We start from the raw sequence: 19,030 nt of genomic DNA, 5'->3' as shown, positions 1-19,030 counted from the left end.
CAGCTCTTCTTCTTGTAATCCTGAGATGTCTCTGATGGAGCCCTCTCAGAGTTGGGACAACCAGTACCCCCAACATTCATAATGAAGACGGAGGTGGAGCATAATCGTTGATGAGCTCCCGTTTGCAGATATGAAGATATAGAAATGCAGCAAATAGTTCAATAGCTGAGCGGTGGTAGCTCAGCCTGTTGGGAGAAGTGGAGGGTTCTCAGTTCAAGGCAGACAAAATAGGTGCTAGAACACCTTCAGAACGATGCCAAGGTACCCTTGAGCAAAGTCCCTAAACCACAATAGCTCATAAATGCACTGGGGACTCATCCAGGAGTATACCCTGCCTTCGCCCTTTGTGTACCCTCCCCAAGACCCAGAAAAGCATAAGGCAGTTATGAAGACGAGACAAGTTCAATAGATGTGCAATTGTTTTTGTCCCATTTTGAGCCAAACCTTTGCTGAAACAACATACTCTGTGTCTCTGTTGTCTTTACTTCTAATAACTGTGGAAATGGTCCCAGAGTTGCCTTTCAAATCAGTTTTTGGGCACGTGACTTATGAACCTTTATTAGTCCGTGGCCACACGTTACTGGAACAAATGTAAAGGCACGATTAAGCCATTAAAACTGCATCTGCCAGCCTAATTTATGTTTAATTTGCTGAGAACTCTGCCTCTATATTGGTACAGTGGATGTGACATTTTGATTAAGCTGGGCCTGTAAAAATGATTACCATGAAGGTCCTGGGGGCTACCGCTCATGTGACTGCAGACAACAGTCACCAGAGGTCCGTGCTGCTCACCAGAGGACCCCAGAAATCACAGTGACGTCACCCGTGGAGCAATGACGGGACTCAAATGTAGCTCGTTGGCGTGCCTTAAAAAAACGCGGCTTCATATCAGCGCAGCCAGAGTTACGTGGATTATACGGTCAACGTCGTTTGGTTCGTCTGTTAAAACACATTTTCAACATTTGGCCCTTTTTTAACACTTGCAAATATTTAAAGTATTCCCTATTTAAAATACTGCCGTTGGCATAAACAAAGCCTGGGAACAGAACTCAGATTAATTTGACACACGGAACTCCAACATGAAACAGTGAACCAGACATAAATCCTGCATAATGGTGGCAGAGATCGCATGTGCTTAACTACATTACATCTGCCATCTATAAATCATTCCTCGCGAGGACATGGAATGTTGGCCATGTAGGAAGGTGCCACATCAGGGCTGAATGATAAATAGAAGTTATAAATGCAGTTTTGCAGTTAAACGACAAAGCCAGGTAATTGTCCTCAGAGGAGACACTCCGGGAGCGAGGGTAATACATGAAACTGAAAAATAAATGAATCTCCAACTTTCAGCATCTAGTCAGGCTGTGTCAGCAGCTTCCAAGTGGCGAGTACAACAATACTTGCCCCCGCACTGTGTATCTGAAGGATTAGGAAACACACTATCATAAATCCTCCACCTTACGTAACGTTACACTGAGCGTGTGTGGCTGCGGTGTGTCGTGCAGCAGCTCCAGATCTTAAAGCAAATTTACGGCTTCATCTTTGCCGGTTAATGTTTACCATAGGCTACTGTCTGCCTGTGTTTGTGGACGAGGTCTTAATGTTAGTGGGAGTCTGAGGAGCACCTTTGCCTGCGTCTGCACTGCCTTCTTCTCTTCTACGTTCACGCACGCCAGCTGGATGCTTCAGCAAGGATGAAGTATTGAACTAATGATGAACTGGGAGGCTTTAATATGTTTGCAGGCATTCTGTGCACAAACCTTTCAAATCACCGTTTGACTGGGGCATCGATTGGGATGTGGCGAGAGCAACACCGATAGAAGTGCGTTTTCTCCTGCAGAGAGGCAGACACCAGCATGGTGAAGTGTTCTACTCGTTGTTGTGACTGTGAACGTTGTCATGGATGGCTGACCTCCGCCGATCTCTGAAAATAGAGGCTTATTACTTTGTACACTTTAGGCTCTCTTGAAACTACTCCACAGCTGACTTAACTTATTTTTGGCATGTTTGCACTGCAAGCAGCTCCTTTTGCTAAATTCTTTTTTTAACGCCCCCGACACATTCAAGGCATCTGAAAACCTAGTATTCGTGTTGACTACCGAACATTAAAATGAGAGTAAACGTGTCAATTGGAGTGAAGCCCGTCCAAATGGCGAAAGACCTATGACTGCAGCAAAGGGCGGTAAGGAATTATCAATAACTCACAGGCTGGTATAAGAATAATGGAAACATTGTTAATCAACTCAGATTGAGAGAACCACACATCAATAATATTAATACAGTCTCTTTAAGAGCATGGCTTTATTATTCTTTCCCACTGTATCCTGACAAATAAGTGATAGTGAAAAGCTGTTTACCTGCTGCCGTTGACGTATTTATATGAAATATACATGAAATAAAATCCAGATAACATACACCCCACACAATGTAGAAGGGAAGAGCCACCAGTTAGAGAGTCTGCATGCATTGCCATTGCTGGAGCTATTAAAATAAAGCACGAGACGTGCAAACAAATGATAATTTACTCTGTGTGTCAGATGTGACACGGCAGCCAGCAACAAGCTGACACTTCATTACATCAATGTCTCTTTCCTTTTCATGTCAGGGCTTCTAAAAATAGAAGACTGCATCAGTAGATGAAGCTCACTGTTTCCATCTGACTGTTCTCCTCAAAATAAAGTTCCCAGTGACAGCTTCAATGTGAATAAAGCCATTCATATTTCATTGGCTGCACAGCCGCGGCACCAGCAGCGACTCGGATTTACGAATATAAAACACAGCTGCAGGGTGATAGCCCCTCATTTCCAGTTATCATGAACTGTCCACGTTGCATTGGACTGCCTGTTTATTACAAATTACACCTTTACAATGGCAACACAATCGCACCTTGATTGGAGCATTCAGAAAGTTGAAAGGGCTCATAATAAGAACCCAGAGACTGCTTTTGCAGGGGCAAGTAGATTTGATGACATGGTTTTCTCTACCCAGTTCCTGATTTTGCGTGCCATTGTTTTCTCTGCTCGCACTTCGCACACATGCAAAATTAAACATCAGTTATCCTGACTGGGAGCGCCGGATGAGTGCACGCTGAGTGACAGGACAGAGGATTGTGTTAATGTAACATTTTCTCTTAAGATATTCAACATGATTTGAATTCCCTCGTATTCGCTTGTCAAAGGTTCAATGGGAATAAAGGTGAAATAAATGGAATATAGAGCTAGATTTATTTAGGGTATAAGGGTTCTGAGAATATTTTATATACAATAATACCTGATAATAAATTGAATAATAGACTCCATTTCCTATGTGTAAGTACTAAAAGATTCAACTGAAAAACTATTATTAGCTTTTGCTATTTGAATTGAATTTTTTAATGACATGTTGAACTGTATATGGCAGTTATAAAGATTTTAGAATCATTTATAACACTGAAATTTAACTCACTCAGGTACACGTGCATTCAAATAGACAGCTATTCCTTGCTAAAATTTCCTAATAGCTATGAGATAGAGCAACTCTTCCCTATCCCTGTTATAAGAAAAATCGGACTGCAGTCCATAAAAAAAAAAAAAAAAAATCATCATTCAGATTGATGGCAAATGGGTGCCAGTGGGTAATGTAACACATGACTAATGAGGAAAATATCATCTACAGCAATCAATCAGAAGCACACACTCATGCACCAGCTTAAAATCATCATGATTTAAGTCTCCCGACATGCTGATGGGAATGTTAATTACTACCCTCTGTTCTCCTGCTCACACAGAAGATCACACGTACTTCCGTTTCCTTTGGAGAGCTCTCTTTATCGGTTTATAACTCAGGACACCCTGACTTATCTACTGCACTGCAGTATGAGCTAATGATTCAAATCTCTAAAGGAAGGCTATTTAAGTCTCTCCTTGCAGGAACCATTACTGTGTAACAAAAGAAATGTGCGCAGACATGAAGCGCTTTGACGTCCAGATTATTGTATGTAAAATGTTCGCCTAAACAGCAGGGACACTTACCAATGTAGTTGGTGTTAAATGGCTGCTGTATCAGGATGGTAGCAAAGCCTGTCCATGCATTTAAATCAAATTTTGCTGGACTGTGGCTAACTGTGGATTAGCCACAGTCCCCTTGCAACAAGAAGGTCCCTGTGACTGGGTGGGTTTCTTCTGGATATTGGGGGATTTTCCTCCCACGACCTCCCCTCTAAAAGCAACATTAGGTTGATTGGAGATGCTAAACTTCCCCTGGGTGACCGGGTGGTGATGGATTGCTCACCTGTCTGCAGTGTATTCCTCCCACTCTCCCAGTGACAGTCTCGGGGATGTTGACCCTAATTAGAAATAAATGGTGGCTGACAGAAAATGGATGGAAGAGTGTCCAGGAAGTGTCTTTTTTTAGTGTGGTAAAATAAAACACATATGGATTCCATGAACTGATGGAAACGTGTGTTTATTTAAGCAATCAGGTGTCTTTGTTGGCGATCAACAAGGTGGCCGAATTCCTCTCCAACGACCTGCCAGATGATGGTGAGGCAGTCTGATTACCTTTCAGTGTAGTTCCTCTGATGTTTGGAATTACAGGTTTACAGTGAATAGATGGAGGGTTACACAGCCGTCGGGGCTGATCATCGTTAGGTAGGAGGAGGAGGAGGAGAAAGAGGTGGTGTTGCTGTGATCTCTGGATGGAATAAATGATAACCTGCAGTCCAACCTGTATGCAGACCTGTTGCGTGGATCTGCTGGCTCGAGAACCACAGTCACAGAGGAGTTCATGTCGGAGACATATACGTGTTCAGCTCAACGCTAACGTCAACATGCGCCTCTTCTTGTTTCGTCTTTGCTCACCGCTTGGTTGTATTTCTCCAGTCTCATTCCAAAGCCCTCTCTGTTGCAGATTTCACCCTGGCACTGCTTTAAGCATCTGTGACACCTGTCTTATCGCCCATTTAGGCCTTCTGGTGGAAAACAGCTTCAGTATAATCAACACATTTGCTGGTGAAGGACGTTGTGAATGATTTCTACTGAAGTGTGAGCCTCCACAAATATTTTTCAGCCTGTGCTTTCTCATCTAATGTATCCTGAGTTTCTTCTGTTCAAACTTTATTACTTTTAAACAATCATCCGATCCATTTTATGACTGATAACAGTGTTTTGGGAGCCACGGCGGAATAATGAGGTTTTATTAACCAAAAAGTGGACAAAGGGCGTCTTTGTAAACCTGGTCCTGGGTGTTGCTTCTTCTGGTGGGCTGGAATTTGGATAACATTCCTCTGGGGTGAAATTGAGGTTAAAATCATGATTTGTATTTCCACTTTAGCCCTTTACTCCTCATTTCATTTTATTAATCAGAGAAATGTTACAGGCAGGGGGAAAAAAAGGATATTCGCCCATTTCACATTCCTTCTCTAAGCATATAAAATGGCTGCCATCCATTTAAACCTGTATTGTTTGCCTATTGTTATTAATACGGCTTTAGAATGTGACCTTCCACCATAAATAAATAGCATAAATAGCAGATCAGGTATGTTTCATTGTGACTTCAGTCCCATGAATGGACTGACACAGCTGTGGTCAACGGGGTCATTCTTTGCAGGAAGCCAGTGATGTAAATGGATACAATACTAGACTCTACATTTCACTGCATACTACTGATGGTATTAGTGATCTGGTGATCCACTGTTTAAATATTTGCTTTGTGGACCCTTTTCAAATACAGAGGAACATCGGATCTGTTTTACATATGCTGCCAAGTTTTGCTTCCCCTGGCTTATGCACCTGCCAGAAAATGGTAATAAAATAATATCAATATGTGGGACCCATAATGCCTGGCATGCATAGGGACATGGACCCCCCCATTCTCATATTTAATTTATTTAATTTCTGTTATTTTGCATGTAATGTTTTAGTGTGTTGCTGGTGGTTAAAATGAGTGAGGCTCACGCAGGCATTTTTGGGGCAGCTTCGGGGTCTTCGGGGGAAAAAGAGCGCGCAGATTTTTCGAGAAGACCGGGGGTGAAGCATTAGACAGGACGGTAGGCTCCACGTTGTGTGACTGTATTGACCGCTAGATTAAAGTTATAAAAAGAACCCACCCATGCACGCCTGGACATTCAATTATTGTAGCCAAGTGTGCAACAAATATTGGAGGCACCGCTGGGATTAATTAACGTCGAGTTAAGTGTGACGAGAACGCGCACAGAGAGCTTGGAGTGATGACGACGGGAACGCACACCTTCGGAGGCGCGGCGGCCTCCGACATGCAGGATCTTGAGGAGCTGGCAGACACAGTGTCACGGAGACTATGGCTGCTGCAACTGGATCAGCTGAAAGAGGTGTGTGTCTTGGCCAAGATCTCATGTGGAAATGTCACAACAAGACGGGCGTTAATCAGTCGGATCATAGAGTCTTTGGACAGTACTATTAATACAGAAGAGGAGGATGTTGCTTTGTATTTTCTCAAGAACATATTAAAATCAGTGGAACAGATTAAAGAAACTGATGAAGACACAGAGACAGATGAAAATGCAGAGAACACAGAACAAGATATCCAGCAAATGGCAACAGAAATGAGCCTAGCAGAGAAGTATTCACAGCTACAGAAGAACAGTCAAGCTCTGCAAGATGAAGTGAGGAGGTTGAGTGAGAGAGTGAACAGTGCATCACCGAACCTACCACCAGCTCCACAAGTTGTGCCACCTGCAGCTGTGAACAGACTCCCAGAAGTGACAATAAGGAAAGATTTCAAGATTTGTGGTCAGATAGGGGAAAGGGGGCAGAAAGACCGGCTCTCGTACACAAACCTTATGCATCAGATTGACAGAGGCCTTAGTAGGGGACACAGCGAGGCTGAAGTTGTGGAGGCGGTGGTCAAGTCAATCAGCCCAGGTTTGGCTATTCGAGATATGCTTGAAATAAAAAGTGACCTCACCCTTACCCAGTTAAAGACCATACTAAAGGGACACTTCAAAGAGGACAGTTCAATAGACTTGTATCACCGACTAGTCAACATGACACAGGACAGTCGTGAGTCACCCCAAAACTTCCTGTTTAGAGCCATTGAGTTAAAAGAGAGACTTTTGCTCGCTTCAAGAGAGGTCGGGTCAGATGAACAGTATAGTCCTGAGCTTATTCAGAAGAAATTCTTGAGGTCAGTTAGTACTGGATTATTAAGTGACCACATTAAGTTCCAGCTTAAACCCTTTCTTGATGACCTGACAGTGACGGATGAGGTACTCATTGACAAGATGAACGAAGCAGCTAGTGTTGAGTCAGAGAGACAGTCCAAGCAGAGAAAGAACATCACTGGCAAAGTGCCAAAAGTGAATGAGCTACGAACAGACATGAGAGATAGTCAGTGTCAGGATGTAGCTGAGGCTAGAGTCGGAAATCGAGAGCAATCAGCTGAAGTTATGAAGCCTAAAAGCCGTAAAGCACCTGTTTTAGCTAAAGAGGGAGAATCGGAGCTTTATGAGACAGTCAAGTTGCTTAGAGAAGAAATGGCTGAAATCAGGAAAAGCTTAGCTAACCCCAAGGGACCTGCCCACCAAACTAAAACAAGTGCTAAGAGAGGATGTGGGGTGTGTAAAGAGCAAGGATTAGGTGACCAGTGTGGACACTGTTTCAAGTGTGGACAGTCAGGGCATTTTTCTAGAGGCTGTAGAAGACAAAGATTGGTAGAGAGATCTGACAGCATGAGGGTGACAATGCAGACTGCCGGGCCCCAGACACCATCAACATCGAGCCAACCAGGAACAGATGACCGGGTGCACGGACTTCTATGTGACCGCATCAGGCAGCTGGAGGCGGAGCTTGAGAGGGGTCGGGAGGCCCGACAGACGGTGAGTGCCACTTATGCCAGCCATCTCTCCCTACATCGTCAAGCTAAGCTTAAGGCCCTCATTGGAAAAAAATGCATCGTGAATTGTTTCTTTGATGGAGTAGCAACAACCGCCCTGTGGGACACGGGTTCACAAGTAACCATCATCAATGAGAGTTGGAGGAGATCCTGCCTTTCACACACCACACTTCGCAGCATGGATGAGCTTCTTGAAGAGAATGAGACTCTTGTTGGTAGAGCTGCAAACCAGACACCCATACCTTTTGCAGGCTGGGTTGAACTGACATTTGAGCTAGGGTCAAACAGAGGTCCACGGCCAGAGCTACATGTGCCAGTCCTAGTCTCCAACGAGCCAGGGGTAGCAGAGCCACCAATTATTGGCTATAATGTCATTGAGCTCATCGTGAAGAATGGGATGGAGCAGCACCCAGAAGTTACACCTGCTGTTGTGAGTGATGCTTTCTCCATCGACTGTAAGAAGACAAACATGCTGATTCAGCTGGTGCAGAGCCACGACAAGCATGACAAGGAGGGTGTGGTGAAAGTGGGAGGACAAAAGACAGTAATTCCAGCCGGGCAGACAAGAGAAATCAACTGTAGTGTAAGGACTGGTCCCCTTTCCACAAAACAGGAAGTCTTGTTCGAGCCAGACGAGATCCAAAAATGGCCCGAAGGTCTGACCATTCCAGAGACTGTTATCTGCCTGTCTAAAGGAAACTGGTCCAAAGTTGCAATCCCTGTCACTAATGATAGTAACTATAACATCATTCTAACACCTCGCACCATTCTGGGTCATGTCCAGCAAGTCAAGTCGATCTACCAGGCTGATGTAAGGCCAGCCTGCACCAATGAGAACACCACTGACACAGCGAGTACAGGTGAAAAGACAGACAGTAAAGCTCGTCGTGTTGAGAGTCAGGAAGAGGATCAAAGACAGCAGGACACACAGAAACATGAGTCATGGGATCCTCCAGTACCAATTGATCATCTGTTACCAGGTCAGCAACAGAAAGTGAAAAAGATGCTACGAGAAGAGTGTAATGCATTCTCAAAGGATGAGAACGATGTTGGGTGCATTCCATCTCTGCAGCTGAAAATCAGACTGAGTGACACGACTCCTGTGCGACGCACCTACACCTCAGTTCCAAAACCGCTGCACAAAGAGGTGAAGGAATATCTGGAGGACCTGCTGAATAGAGGATGGATTAGAAAATCCAGGTCTTCATACTCTTCACCGATTGTCTGTGTACGTAAGAAGGATGGAAGTCTACGTTTATGTGTGGATTACAGGGAGCTAAACCAGAAATCCATTCCTGACCGACACCCCATCCCTCGAGTACAAGACCTGCTGAACAGCTTGAGCGGAAGTGTGTGGTTTTCAGTGCTGGACCAGGGCAAGGCATACCACCAGGGTTTCCTGGAGGAAAGTAGCAGACCACTCACAGCTTTTATAACACCATGGGGTTTGTACGAGTGGGTCCGGATTCCCTTCGGCCTGTCCTCAGCCCCAGCAGAGTTCCAGCGCAGCATGGAGGAATGCCTCACAGGTCTGAGAGACGTGTCCTCACAGCCGTATTTAGATGACAACCTCGTCCACAGTAAAACCTTTGAGGAGCATCTAAATGACATGAGGGAGGTGCTACGTCGTTATCAGGCACACGGAGTAAAGCTAACAGCTAAGAAGTGTGAAGTGTTTAGAGACCAGGTGAAATTTCTTGGGAAGATTGTATCAGGAGATGGCTACTGCATGGACCCAGCGGAGATAGCACCTGTGCAAGCACTCAAAGGTCGCAAACCTGAGACAGTTGGAGACCTGAGGAAGATGTTGGGATTCCTGTCCTACTACCGCCAATACATTCCTAACTTCTCACGCATTGCAAAGCCTTTGTACAGCCTGCTGTCCACTGATAAGACCCCAGGTAGTAAAGTCAAAGAGTCAAAAGTAAACAGGAGCAGGGGAAAGCAGAAAAAGTCAGATCAGTCACCCTCAAGCCAGCGAATCATCTGGACAGAAAAACACCAAGAAGTGCTTTGCCAGCTTTTGGAGTACCTGCTGAGTCCACCGCTCCTGGGTTACCCCGATTTTGAAGAGCCCTTTGTGCTTCACTGTGATGCCTCACAGGAGGGACTCGGCGCAGTACTGTACCAGAGACAACGAGGCAGGTTGGTTGTTATCGGTTATGGCTCAAGGACACTAACAGCTCCAGAAAAGAACTACCATCTCCACTCTGGAAAGTTGGAGTTTTTGGCCATGAAGTGGGCCATCTGTGAAAGATTTCGGGAGTATCTTTACTATGCGCCTTCATTCACTGTCTACACCGATAATAATCCTTTAACCTACGTCCTCACAACAGCGAAGCTAAACGCCACGACTCACAGGTGGATTGCTGAGTTAGCAGACTTTAACTTTTCCATCAAGTACAGGCCGGGGAAAGCGAATGGAGACGCTGATGGCTTATCACGTATGCCGCTGGATATGGAGCAGTACATGGAAACCTGCTCACAGGAAATGGAGCCAGAGGTAATCACAACAGTCACGCAGACACTCCAACTAGATTTTTATGAGCGTGAGCCCTGGATGTGTCCAGCCACAATCACTGCAGCAAGTACTGATGTAGAATGTGAAAGAGTAGCCTCACCAGTGAAAGAGATCAGCATTGAGACACTAAAAAAAGCACAAGAAGAGGACCCTGTCATTGGAAAGGTGAGAGAGTTCGTCATCAAAGGACAGTGGCCACGTCTGAGAGACAGGCAAGACAGCATTTCCGCTCTCATAAGAGAGAAGACCAAACTGTATGTTAACAAAGATGGCATCCTGTACAGAAAATCGGTGACCAGAAATCAACTAGTATTACCCAAAGTATTCCATCCACTGATTTACAAAGAGTTGCATGAGGAGATGGGACACCTCGGAGTTGAGCGAACACTGAATCTGATCCGTGATCGATTTTACTGGCCGCACATGCAGAGAGACGTGGACCATTATGTGACCAAAGTGTGTAGCTGCTTGAAACGGAAACGCCCAAACAAGCCAACCAGAGCACCGCTGGTTAGTATAGTGACCACATACCCATTTGAAATGGTGTCAATTGACTACCTGCATCTGGAGAGCTGTAAGGGAGGGTATGAGTATATTTTGGTGGTAGTAGACCATTTCACTCGCTTTGCCCAGGCGTATGCTTGCACCAACAAGTCAGCAAAGACAGCGGCTGAGAAGATCTTTGGAGACTTTGTACTCAAGTTCGGCTTTCCTTCGAAACTGCACCATGATCAAGGTAGGGAGTTTGAGAATAAGCTGTTCTCTAAGCTCGAAGAATACAGTGGCATCCAAGGCTCCCACACAACACCTTACCATGCAGCAGGAAACGGTCAGGCTGAGAGATTGAATAGAACACTGCTGTCCATGCTAAGAACTCTGTCAGACGAAGCAAAGGCAGATTGGAAGAGCTCCTTAGCCAAAGTGGTGCACGCATACAACTGTACACGCAGTGAAGCGACAGGATACGCTCCATACTACCTTCTGTATGGGAGAAACCCCCGACTACCTGTTGACATCATGTTCGGTCTGACTCCAAGTGACCAGAGCGCATCTCACAGTGACTATGCCAGCAAATGGAGAAGTCGGATGCAAGAGGCATACAGGATAGCATCACAGACCGCTCAGAGTCACCAAAGTAGAGCAAAGAAGTTGTATGACAAGAAAACACATGGAGTTGAGCTTCAGCCAGGGTGTCGAGTGCTGGTGAGAAACGTCAGGGACAGAGGAGGACCAGGAAAACTCAGATCTTACTGGGAGGAAAAAGTTCATATTGTGATCGAGAGAAAGCACAAAGATAGTCCTGTGTATGTTGTGAGACCAGAGAAAGGAGTGGGTAGGACTAGAGTTCTTCACAGGAACTTGTTATTGCCCTGTGACTTCCTGCCCATGGAAGAAGACAAGTTTGAAAGAAGAAAGGCAAAGACAAAGTCGAACACAGTCAAAAGAAGACGACGTCAGGAAGTGCAGAACGACGGAGAGTCTGAGAGCAGTTCAGATGATGAAAACAACTGGAGATTTATCACCACACATCCGAGAGAGCCGTGTGACTGTGTCAGGAGTCAGCTGAGAGCTAGTGCTGAGGAATTCCAGCCCCAAGCAGCTGAGAGACAACCGGAACAAGACGAGGGAGGTGAACAGCTGGACAGAGAGGATGACATTAAAATGGAGTCAGAGGTGGAGGACAGGGGAGATGCAGAGGCTGAGCAGGTTGAGTCTTCTGATGAAGCAGACGAGATGAACTCTGAAGAGAGGGTGTCAGCTGATGAAGAGGACGAGAGGGACCCTGAGTTGCAGCCAGCTCCCACAAGAAAATATCCTTTACGACACAGACAGCCACCTAAGACACTCACTTACAAAACATTAGGTCAACCATCTGTCACACGTGGGGATGAATGATGTTGTAAAAGTTGATGTGCAGGTGTGAAGACAAGTTCATAGTCACATGTTGAGTTCATTGTTGTGACAAAGTAAGAAGAGAAGTGAGTTCACAGGAAGGTTTTCAAGTTAAGTAAAAACTCTGAGTTTTGTAAGAGGTTTATTCACTTTCAGTTCATGAGATTAGTACCAGGAAGTAGACCGCAAACATATAAGGACACTGAGAAGTAGGTTATGCCTACAGTGTAAATGTGGGTTTAAATGGGTTATGGGCAGAAGTATGGTTATTACCTTTCAGTCAAAGATTCAGATCCTACACAAATGGTGGAGTAGCATTTCAGATGTCACCTGGCCAGTGATGTCTGTTGCTTCCTCATGGCATGAAGAGGGAGATGCATGTCATGTTATGAACTGTTGCTATACAGAAGGAATCTTCTACAGACTGACTCCCAATAATCTGCCTCCAGAACTCATCAGTTGAGGACTACGACCTCTGGGAAACTCGGAATGTCGAGACGACATTTATATTGGAGGGGAGAGTGTGGGACCCATAATGCCTGGCATGCATAGGGACATGGACCCCCCCATTCTCATATTTAATTTATTTAATTTCTGTTATTTTGCATGTAATGTTTTAGTGTGTTGCTGGTGGTTAAAATGAGTGAGGCTCACGCAGGCATTTTTGGGGCAGCTTCGGGGTCTTCGGGGGAAAAAGAGCGCGCAGATTTTTCGAGAAGACCGGAGGTGAAGCATTAGACAGGACGGTAGGCTCCACGTTGTGTGACTGTATTGACCGCTAGATTAAAGTTATAAAAAGAACCCACCCATGCACGCCTGGACATTCAATTATGGTAGCCACGTGTGCAACAAATAACTCAGACTGGTGTTTTCAACCCGCACACGCACTTCGGTTGAAGGGCTCCTTCCCCGTCATCGGCCTTTTCCCCAGGGGGTTAATCGAAACACTCCAGAAGAAAAATGGGAATAATGAAGATGAGTGTGTGTGACAAGTTTAGCCAGGTTTTTTTGTCTTAAACTGTTCGCTCAGTCACTCAATTCTTCTCTTATCACTGGCACAAGGCTGAGATAGACAGAGGCAGGAGACCTTTCTCTCATTCACCATAGGATGTCTCTCAAAGGCCAAAATGCCAGGAAGTAGGGAGCGACCCCATCAATGATGTCTTTGGGAGATTACCTTGAAGATCAGTCTTCATAACATGGCGCAGCATGTGACAGGGGACGGTTTATTGATAAGTGCGACAGAAGCATGTGACAGTAACAAATGGCTTCACAGATAGGACAACACGGGGAGTTTCTGCATGAAAGAAATCAATTTTTTTTATTCTTTCTCTATAAATACAAGCCCAGTCTGCTTTCAGCAATTACTGGTATGAAGGAAAGGGCAGACACAGAATACATGGCCGTAATGTCAATATTATCTCCTTGCAAAATGAAAATGTTCCCATTGATTCTTCTTCTGTGGCTCCTATTATAATTTTGCAGGTTTGGAATATGGATAATTGAAAAGAATCATCGAGCTAAGTTCTAATGCTCGCTGGCAAAAAAATTCCAGATGATATAATGGATCCCAGAAGCGGCGGCACAAAGACGTTGCTAGTGTCATTACCTAGACAAATTTGTAATAATGAAAAAAAAATGTAGAAAAAAAACAGTTGAGGTTTAACCTTTTCTTCACTCTCAACCGTTGCTAAGATGTGCAGGGTGGAAGCGTGGGAAGTGTTGATAAGGTATGCATAATTTCAAAGTGGCTTTGACACAAAAGCAGTTTTGGGCTGCTTCAGTTGTGCAATAGGTTGACTATTACTAGTAAATGTTGTTCTTTATGCAACTACATGTGGACTCTAGGCAGGAAGTAGCAGCCATATACAGACAACAAATGGTATCTTACAGTCTGTTAAATTATATGCACGTCCTCCAATTATGTTGCACTTCTTTATCCTACAAGCCCTTTATTTGTCCCCCTCGATTCAACCACAGCAGCGGCGATGACAGAACCTGCTGCATTCGCATTAATATTTTTGGACTTGTTCTGTATGTTGTCGTGTTTCCATCATGTTAAACTAGTCGTTCATTAAAATAAACCAGACACTGCGTAACAGCAAGTTGGGCGCCTATTATCTCGACATTCAGTTCGATGTGTGTTGTGTCAATGGTGGTGGGGGGTGGGGGGGGGGTGGGGGGGGGGGGGGGGGGGGGGTGGTATTCTACTACAAAGCTTCATTAATTGGTTCCGACTGCAAATGTGTGTTTGCGGTCTTCAGTTCTCTTCATTTTTGTTTCTGTTTTTCATGCCTTGTCCTTGTCTCAATTCAGTCGTCCTATTTCCTTTCGCCCCCTCAATTTTGCCATATTTATGCATTTGGGTTGGACGCATTATTTGCATTAGTGTTGACGCAGGATAAAAACTGTGCTGCTTGTTCTCTGCCCTTTGTTTTTGCGTCCCACAGTTGTTGTCAAACCCACTTTGTTCAAGCCCCAAGTTTGTTTGCCTGCATATTTGTCTTAACATTTGCAGAGTAAAAGCCTGTTTGCTGTCTCTTGTTAGACTTTTTTTTTTAACCACTAATAGGTAACAAGTTGGTTTGTTTTTCCAACACTGGAGTGCGGTGAATGTTCAGTTATCGTGTTTTAGAAGAAAAACCACGAGCCCCCATCTTTCTGGATGCACCATCATCACTTGAACTTGAATTTCATCGTGTCATTAATGTCTGTCTATCAGTCAATTCTGTGAAAACTAGAAAAAACGTTGTGATGCTGCAGCTTTTAAAGGCAACACGAAGGTTTTGATTCTCCACCCGGCATGTCTTAAAATTGTCTTCTTGCATAAATAATGTCTTCACTCTTATTTCGTGCACGAGTTCAATGCTGTCGGCCTCTAAGAGATGATCTCAACTTCTTAAAATCCCAAACCCTTCAACATGAATTCCTGGGTGTTCTCCTGTTCAGAGGTTTAGCTCTGTAATCATCATCTCACAGCTCTAAAGTGAGGGTTAATCTAATCAATACAGTAAGTATGCTTATCTTCTCTTGGCTGACAGGGAAATCTAAAATTCTAAACTGCAAAATAGCTGGTGTTAGTGAAGGTCCACTCTCTTGTTTATGATATCCCATGACGTCTCACCAAGATTACAGCAAGCTTGTCCTCGTCTGAATGGTAATGGGGTGGAGTTGTTAAAAAAAACAATATTTGTGGTATCATTGCCGGGAAGGCATAAATGCCACATCGCTGTGGTGTTGGAAAAAAGAAGTGAGATGGCACAACCTTTGACCTTCTGTAGTCTTTTCATGTCCAAGCAAACATTATCTGGGTCATAGAGACACAGATGTCAAGTATGTCCAATGAGAACAGTTGTGATTTGGACCCTGGGGGTAAACTTGGTCCTGCTGTGTGGTGCTTTGTTTCTGTCCCTCCTTCCCTTCTTTTATCTCATACCCTCTGTTCCTTCCCTTCTTTCCCTGTGATCCCCCCCATCCCACACACACACACGCACACACACATCTGCAGTGTGGCACACAGGACCTGTCCACTTGCTTGTGGACAGTGAATTGGTAATCTTGTGTGGCGGTTGCCGAGAACGGTGGCCTGCGGGTGTTTTGTGATTTAATGATCCCTGCCATTGCCTCCCACCCCCTCCGGTCAGTGAGGGGGAGAAATGGATAGAAGGTAGCGGGGCAGGTATAAATACACATAAGGAGACGCAGTGACAGGAAACTCGTGAATGTCTGTCGGCTCAGCTGTTATCCAGGAATTCTTCTGTTATCTGGATGATACACTGTCCGTTTCCTGTATTGGAGCTCTCAAAACATTCAGGGACAACAAAGGACATTTGACCCAAGCACAGATCTGTTCTTACTCTAGATAGGTGACTGAAGCCTGGTAACATATGACAACATAACGTGCACGCCAGCTCAGATTTGCTTGTTCTTGAACAGGAGCTCTGGAGTTTTTCTCCAGCAGCGTGGTGCATGTCAACAAGGTCAAGCTTGCATTTTAGGCACAAATTTATAGTGAGAGCTGATCCAGATGTATTGCTGAGAGTGATTGAACGCTGTAATGGCCGGCGTCAATTGAATTTCATGCTCAGAAGTGTCGGTCTGACTGTCACCAAGTAATGGGTGATGTCACAGTGAGTGCACATATGAGGTGAAGCGGTCCATGTGAAGGACATGCTTTTAGATTACAGTGTCCTTCATTATGAGTGCAGCCACTCCACACCGCTCGTGCAGGAAAGCAAGGAGCGAGGATAATGTAATTAGTGTGTCATAGAGGAAATAGCTACTGGACTGACGTTTTAATCATTTGTTATTAATGTTTTTAAGCAAAACCGCAGAATTCTCGATGTGTTTCTCAGGTGGGTTATAGCTTGTGTTGTAGATAACTAGTCATTTGAAAAGGAAATGTTGCCGTCTTCTTGTAAACTGCAGTTTTGGCCACCATTTTATTGCATCTTCCCAGTCTGAAATCACAGTTGTTTTTAGTGAGGTGAGAGCAGGCTCTCACTCTTAAGTCCTTCAAGAAAGAAGCTCAGTAAGAATTTAAAGCTTCAGACGCTGAAGCTATTGGTACCCCCAAACACTACTTTGTTATGCTGAAAAACAGGCTTTAGAATGTGAGTTTTCTGGCAAAGAATTGGCTGAATTTCACATTATGATGCTGCAGCAGAAAAGGAACGGCGCCTGGAATTTTAGCCAGCTCATAACCATGCTTGATGATCAACTTCTGATGCCCTTGCTCCCAGCTAACCTTTTAAATGCTAAATTATCAACATCTCGGGGGTCACTGAACGGCCCATTTTTGTCAAAAACAGTCCTGGAGGGGCCGTGTATTGTGCGAATACTAAAGCTGTGCAGGGAGGCGTGCTTCATAAATCGATGCCAGTTGCCGCTGGAGACGCCGTTTCTCTCCAAGGAAGCACAGGTTTGTAGACAGCAGAGAGGAAGACTGAGAGCGGAGCGCTGGAGTTAGACGGGTGACCCCTGACCTCCGGTCCATGCAGAAACAAACAAGCCCAGAGTGAAAACCAAAGAAGCTGTTCCCGTGTTGTTGTCAGTGATCTGAGCTCAGGATCTTTTTACCGAATAACCTCTGAAGCTAGATTAGTGTCAGATGGCACCTGAGATGCAGCAGCGCCTCCTGCGCACAGTGTGAGCGATTCCAACCAGCTGCTCAACACCTCAAATGTATTTCTTGACTAGAAAGCTGTCTTTGTTTCTGATTATCACACCACATTTTAGGTAACATCGTGACAGCGACGCATCGCCTGCCACCACTAATCTTGATGAGTCAGGGTCACAATGTGCTTCTTCACCTTATGCATGAGAGCTTCATAGAGCCGCAGGCCGAACTCTGAAATAATTAAAATAAAAACAAAATCATCCCTGGGAAGGTTGATGGTGTGAGCACTTGTGGCATTCAGTTTTTTAATCAATTCACGGTGACATTTCGATGTGAGAAAATTGAAATTGTGTGACTTATTTATTCATTTACATTCACTGAGAAGGTGCCGTTGTTTTGGCCTTAGAATTTAATGGGATCAAAAGAGTTTAGGTTTGTTTTAAACCTGGTTAGGATGTCCAAAGCGTGGCGGTGCAGTCCAAGACTCGTTCACAGTCTGACTGCAGCCGTCTCTGGAGGACACAGCAGACCTACATATTTCGAATATAATCTGCTCAAAGTAGAAAAGGAGCAAAACTGAGAGTAATTAAATGTACATCAGAAGATCATTTTGGAAGTACACCATCTGTTAATTAGTCTAATTGACTCGTTGGGCGAACGCTTAAGTACTGGGTTCATTTCAAATACGCGTGCGCTCCTTTACAGATGTGGTTTTGCATTTGTTGAGTTAAACTGGCAAAAGTCTTATGGTCTTACTTGATTCGGACTTTCTTTTCAAACTCGTAGCTTATCTGGAAATGGTCTGAGCCGTTTTAAATCCTCCGTATTTTAAATGCATGCTTCCAACACACTTTTTTTCCCCAACAATAGTAATTACTTGTTTTTCAGCGCTAAACTTTATCTTGCTTTTCTTAAATATGCCCAACCTTTTTGTGTTTTCATGAAGCAAAAAGTAAAATGAAAACACAGCAAATGTTTGTTTTTCTACACATATCTAATTGCATGAATTAGTCAGTGGTCCCCTGTGGTTCAGTTGTGAATAAATATGTAATTATTCACCCTGTCTGTCTCGGAAAGTAAGTGTTTACAGGATGAATAGCATAGCTGTCAACATGTCCCCTGCACGGATCCGTGACTCCACATGATGAGCTACAGTGAAATTCCCGTTCTGCCAGTAAATTAAACAAATATAAAAAATATATGTTTTTAGGTACGTGCTGTGTACAAAAGCTACATATCTGTTTGTCATGTCATGTTTTGCTGCTCTTCCCAGGCAACATCATGAATTCAGATTGATGATTCTCTTTAATCTCATATAAATATTAATTATCCCATCTTATCTTCACGCTCCATCTTCATGCCCACAAAGGCTGGCTTCTAAAAAATTTCATCCATCATGGTGTCTGCATCCTGCTGAGCCAAAGCTCCCAGAACTCCTCGTCATTGTCTCGGTTCCTCTCCCGAATCTTTGTCCAATTATACAGTAGGTGAGTGTTGGTTCACACGAATAGAATCACTTCTGCTTAAATTCCAGTCTTTGACTTTCCGAGAATTAAAGATTTTTCTAGATTTCATCACATTAAAGTCTGGCAACACCTTCAGTTCAACAAAATTACAATTTCCAGGCTTTTTGTCAAATTTATCGA

At 44.3% G+C, this 19,030-nt stretch overlaps 2 protein-coding genes across 11 annotated transcripts in view; both read left to right on the top strand.

Annotated features, from left to right (window-relative positions):
* Positions 1-19,030, top strand: part of lingo2 (leucine rich repeat and Ig domain containing 2) — a 166,946-nt gene that overhangs the window by 73,986 nt on the left and 73,930 nt on the right. The gene's annotated exons all lie outside the window — the stretch shown is intronic.
* LOC130531278 (uncharacterized) lies at positions 5,902-13,061 on the top strand. Its single transcript, XM_057043206.1, has 2 exons — positions 5,902-8,066; positions 8,169-13,061. The coding sequence occupies exons 1-2, from the start codon at positions 6,209-6,211 to the stop codon at positions 12,266-12,268; spliced, it is 5,958 nt and encodes a 1,985-aa protein (XP_056899186.1). The 5' UTR covers positions 5,902-6,208; the 3' UTR covers positions 12,269-13,061.

Source organism: Takifugu flavidus, chromosome 9 (genome assembly GCF_003711565.1).
Source record: "Takifugu flavidus isolate HTHZ2018 chromosome 9, ASM371156v2, whole genome shotgun sequence".
NCBI classification, from domain to species: Eukaryota; Metazoa; Chordata; class Actinopteri; order Tetraodontiformes; family Tetraodontidae; genus Takifugu; species Takifugu flavidus.
Note: the sequence above shows the minus strand (reverse complement) of the source record. Positions and strands in the feature narration are given on the sequence as shown.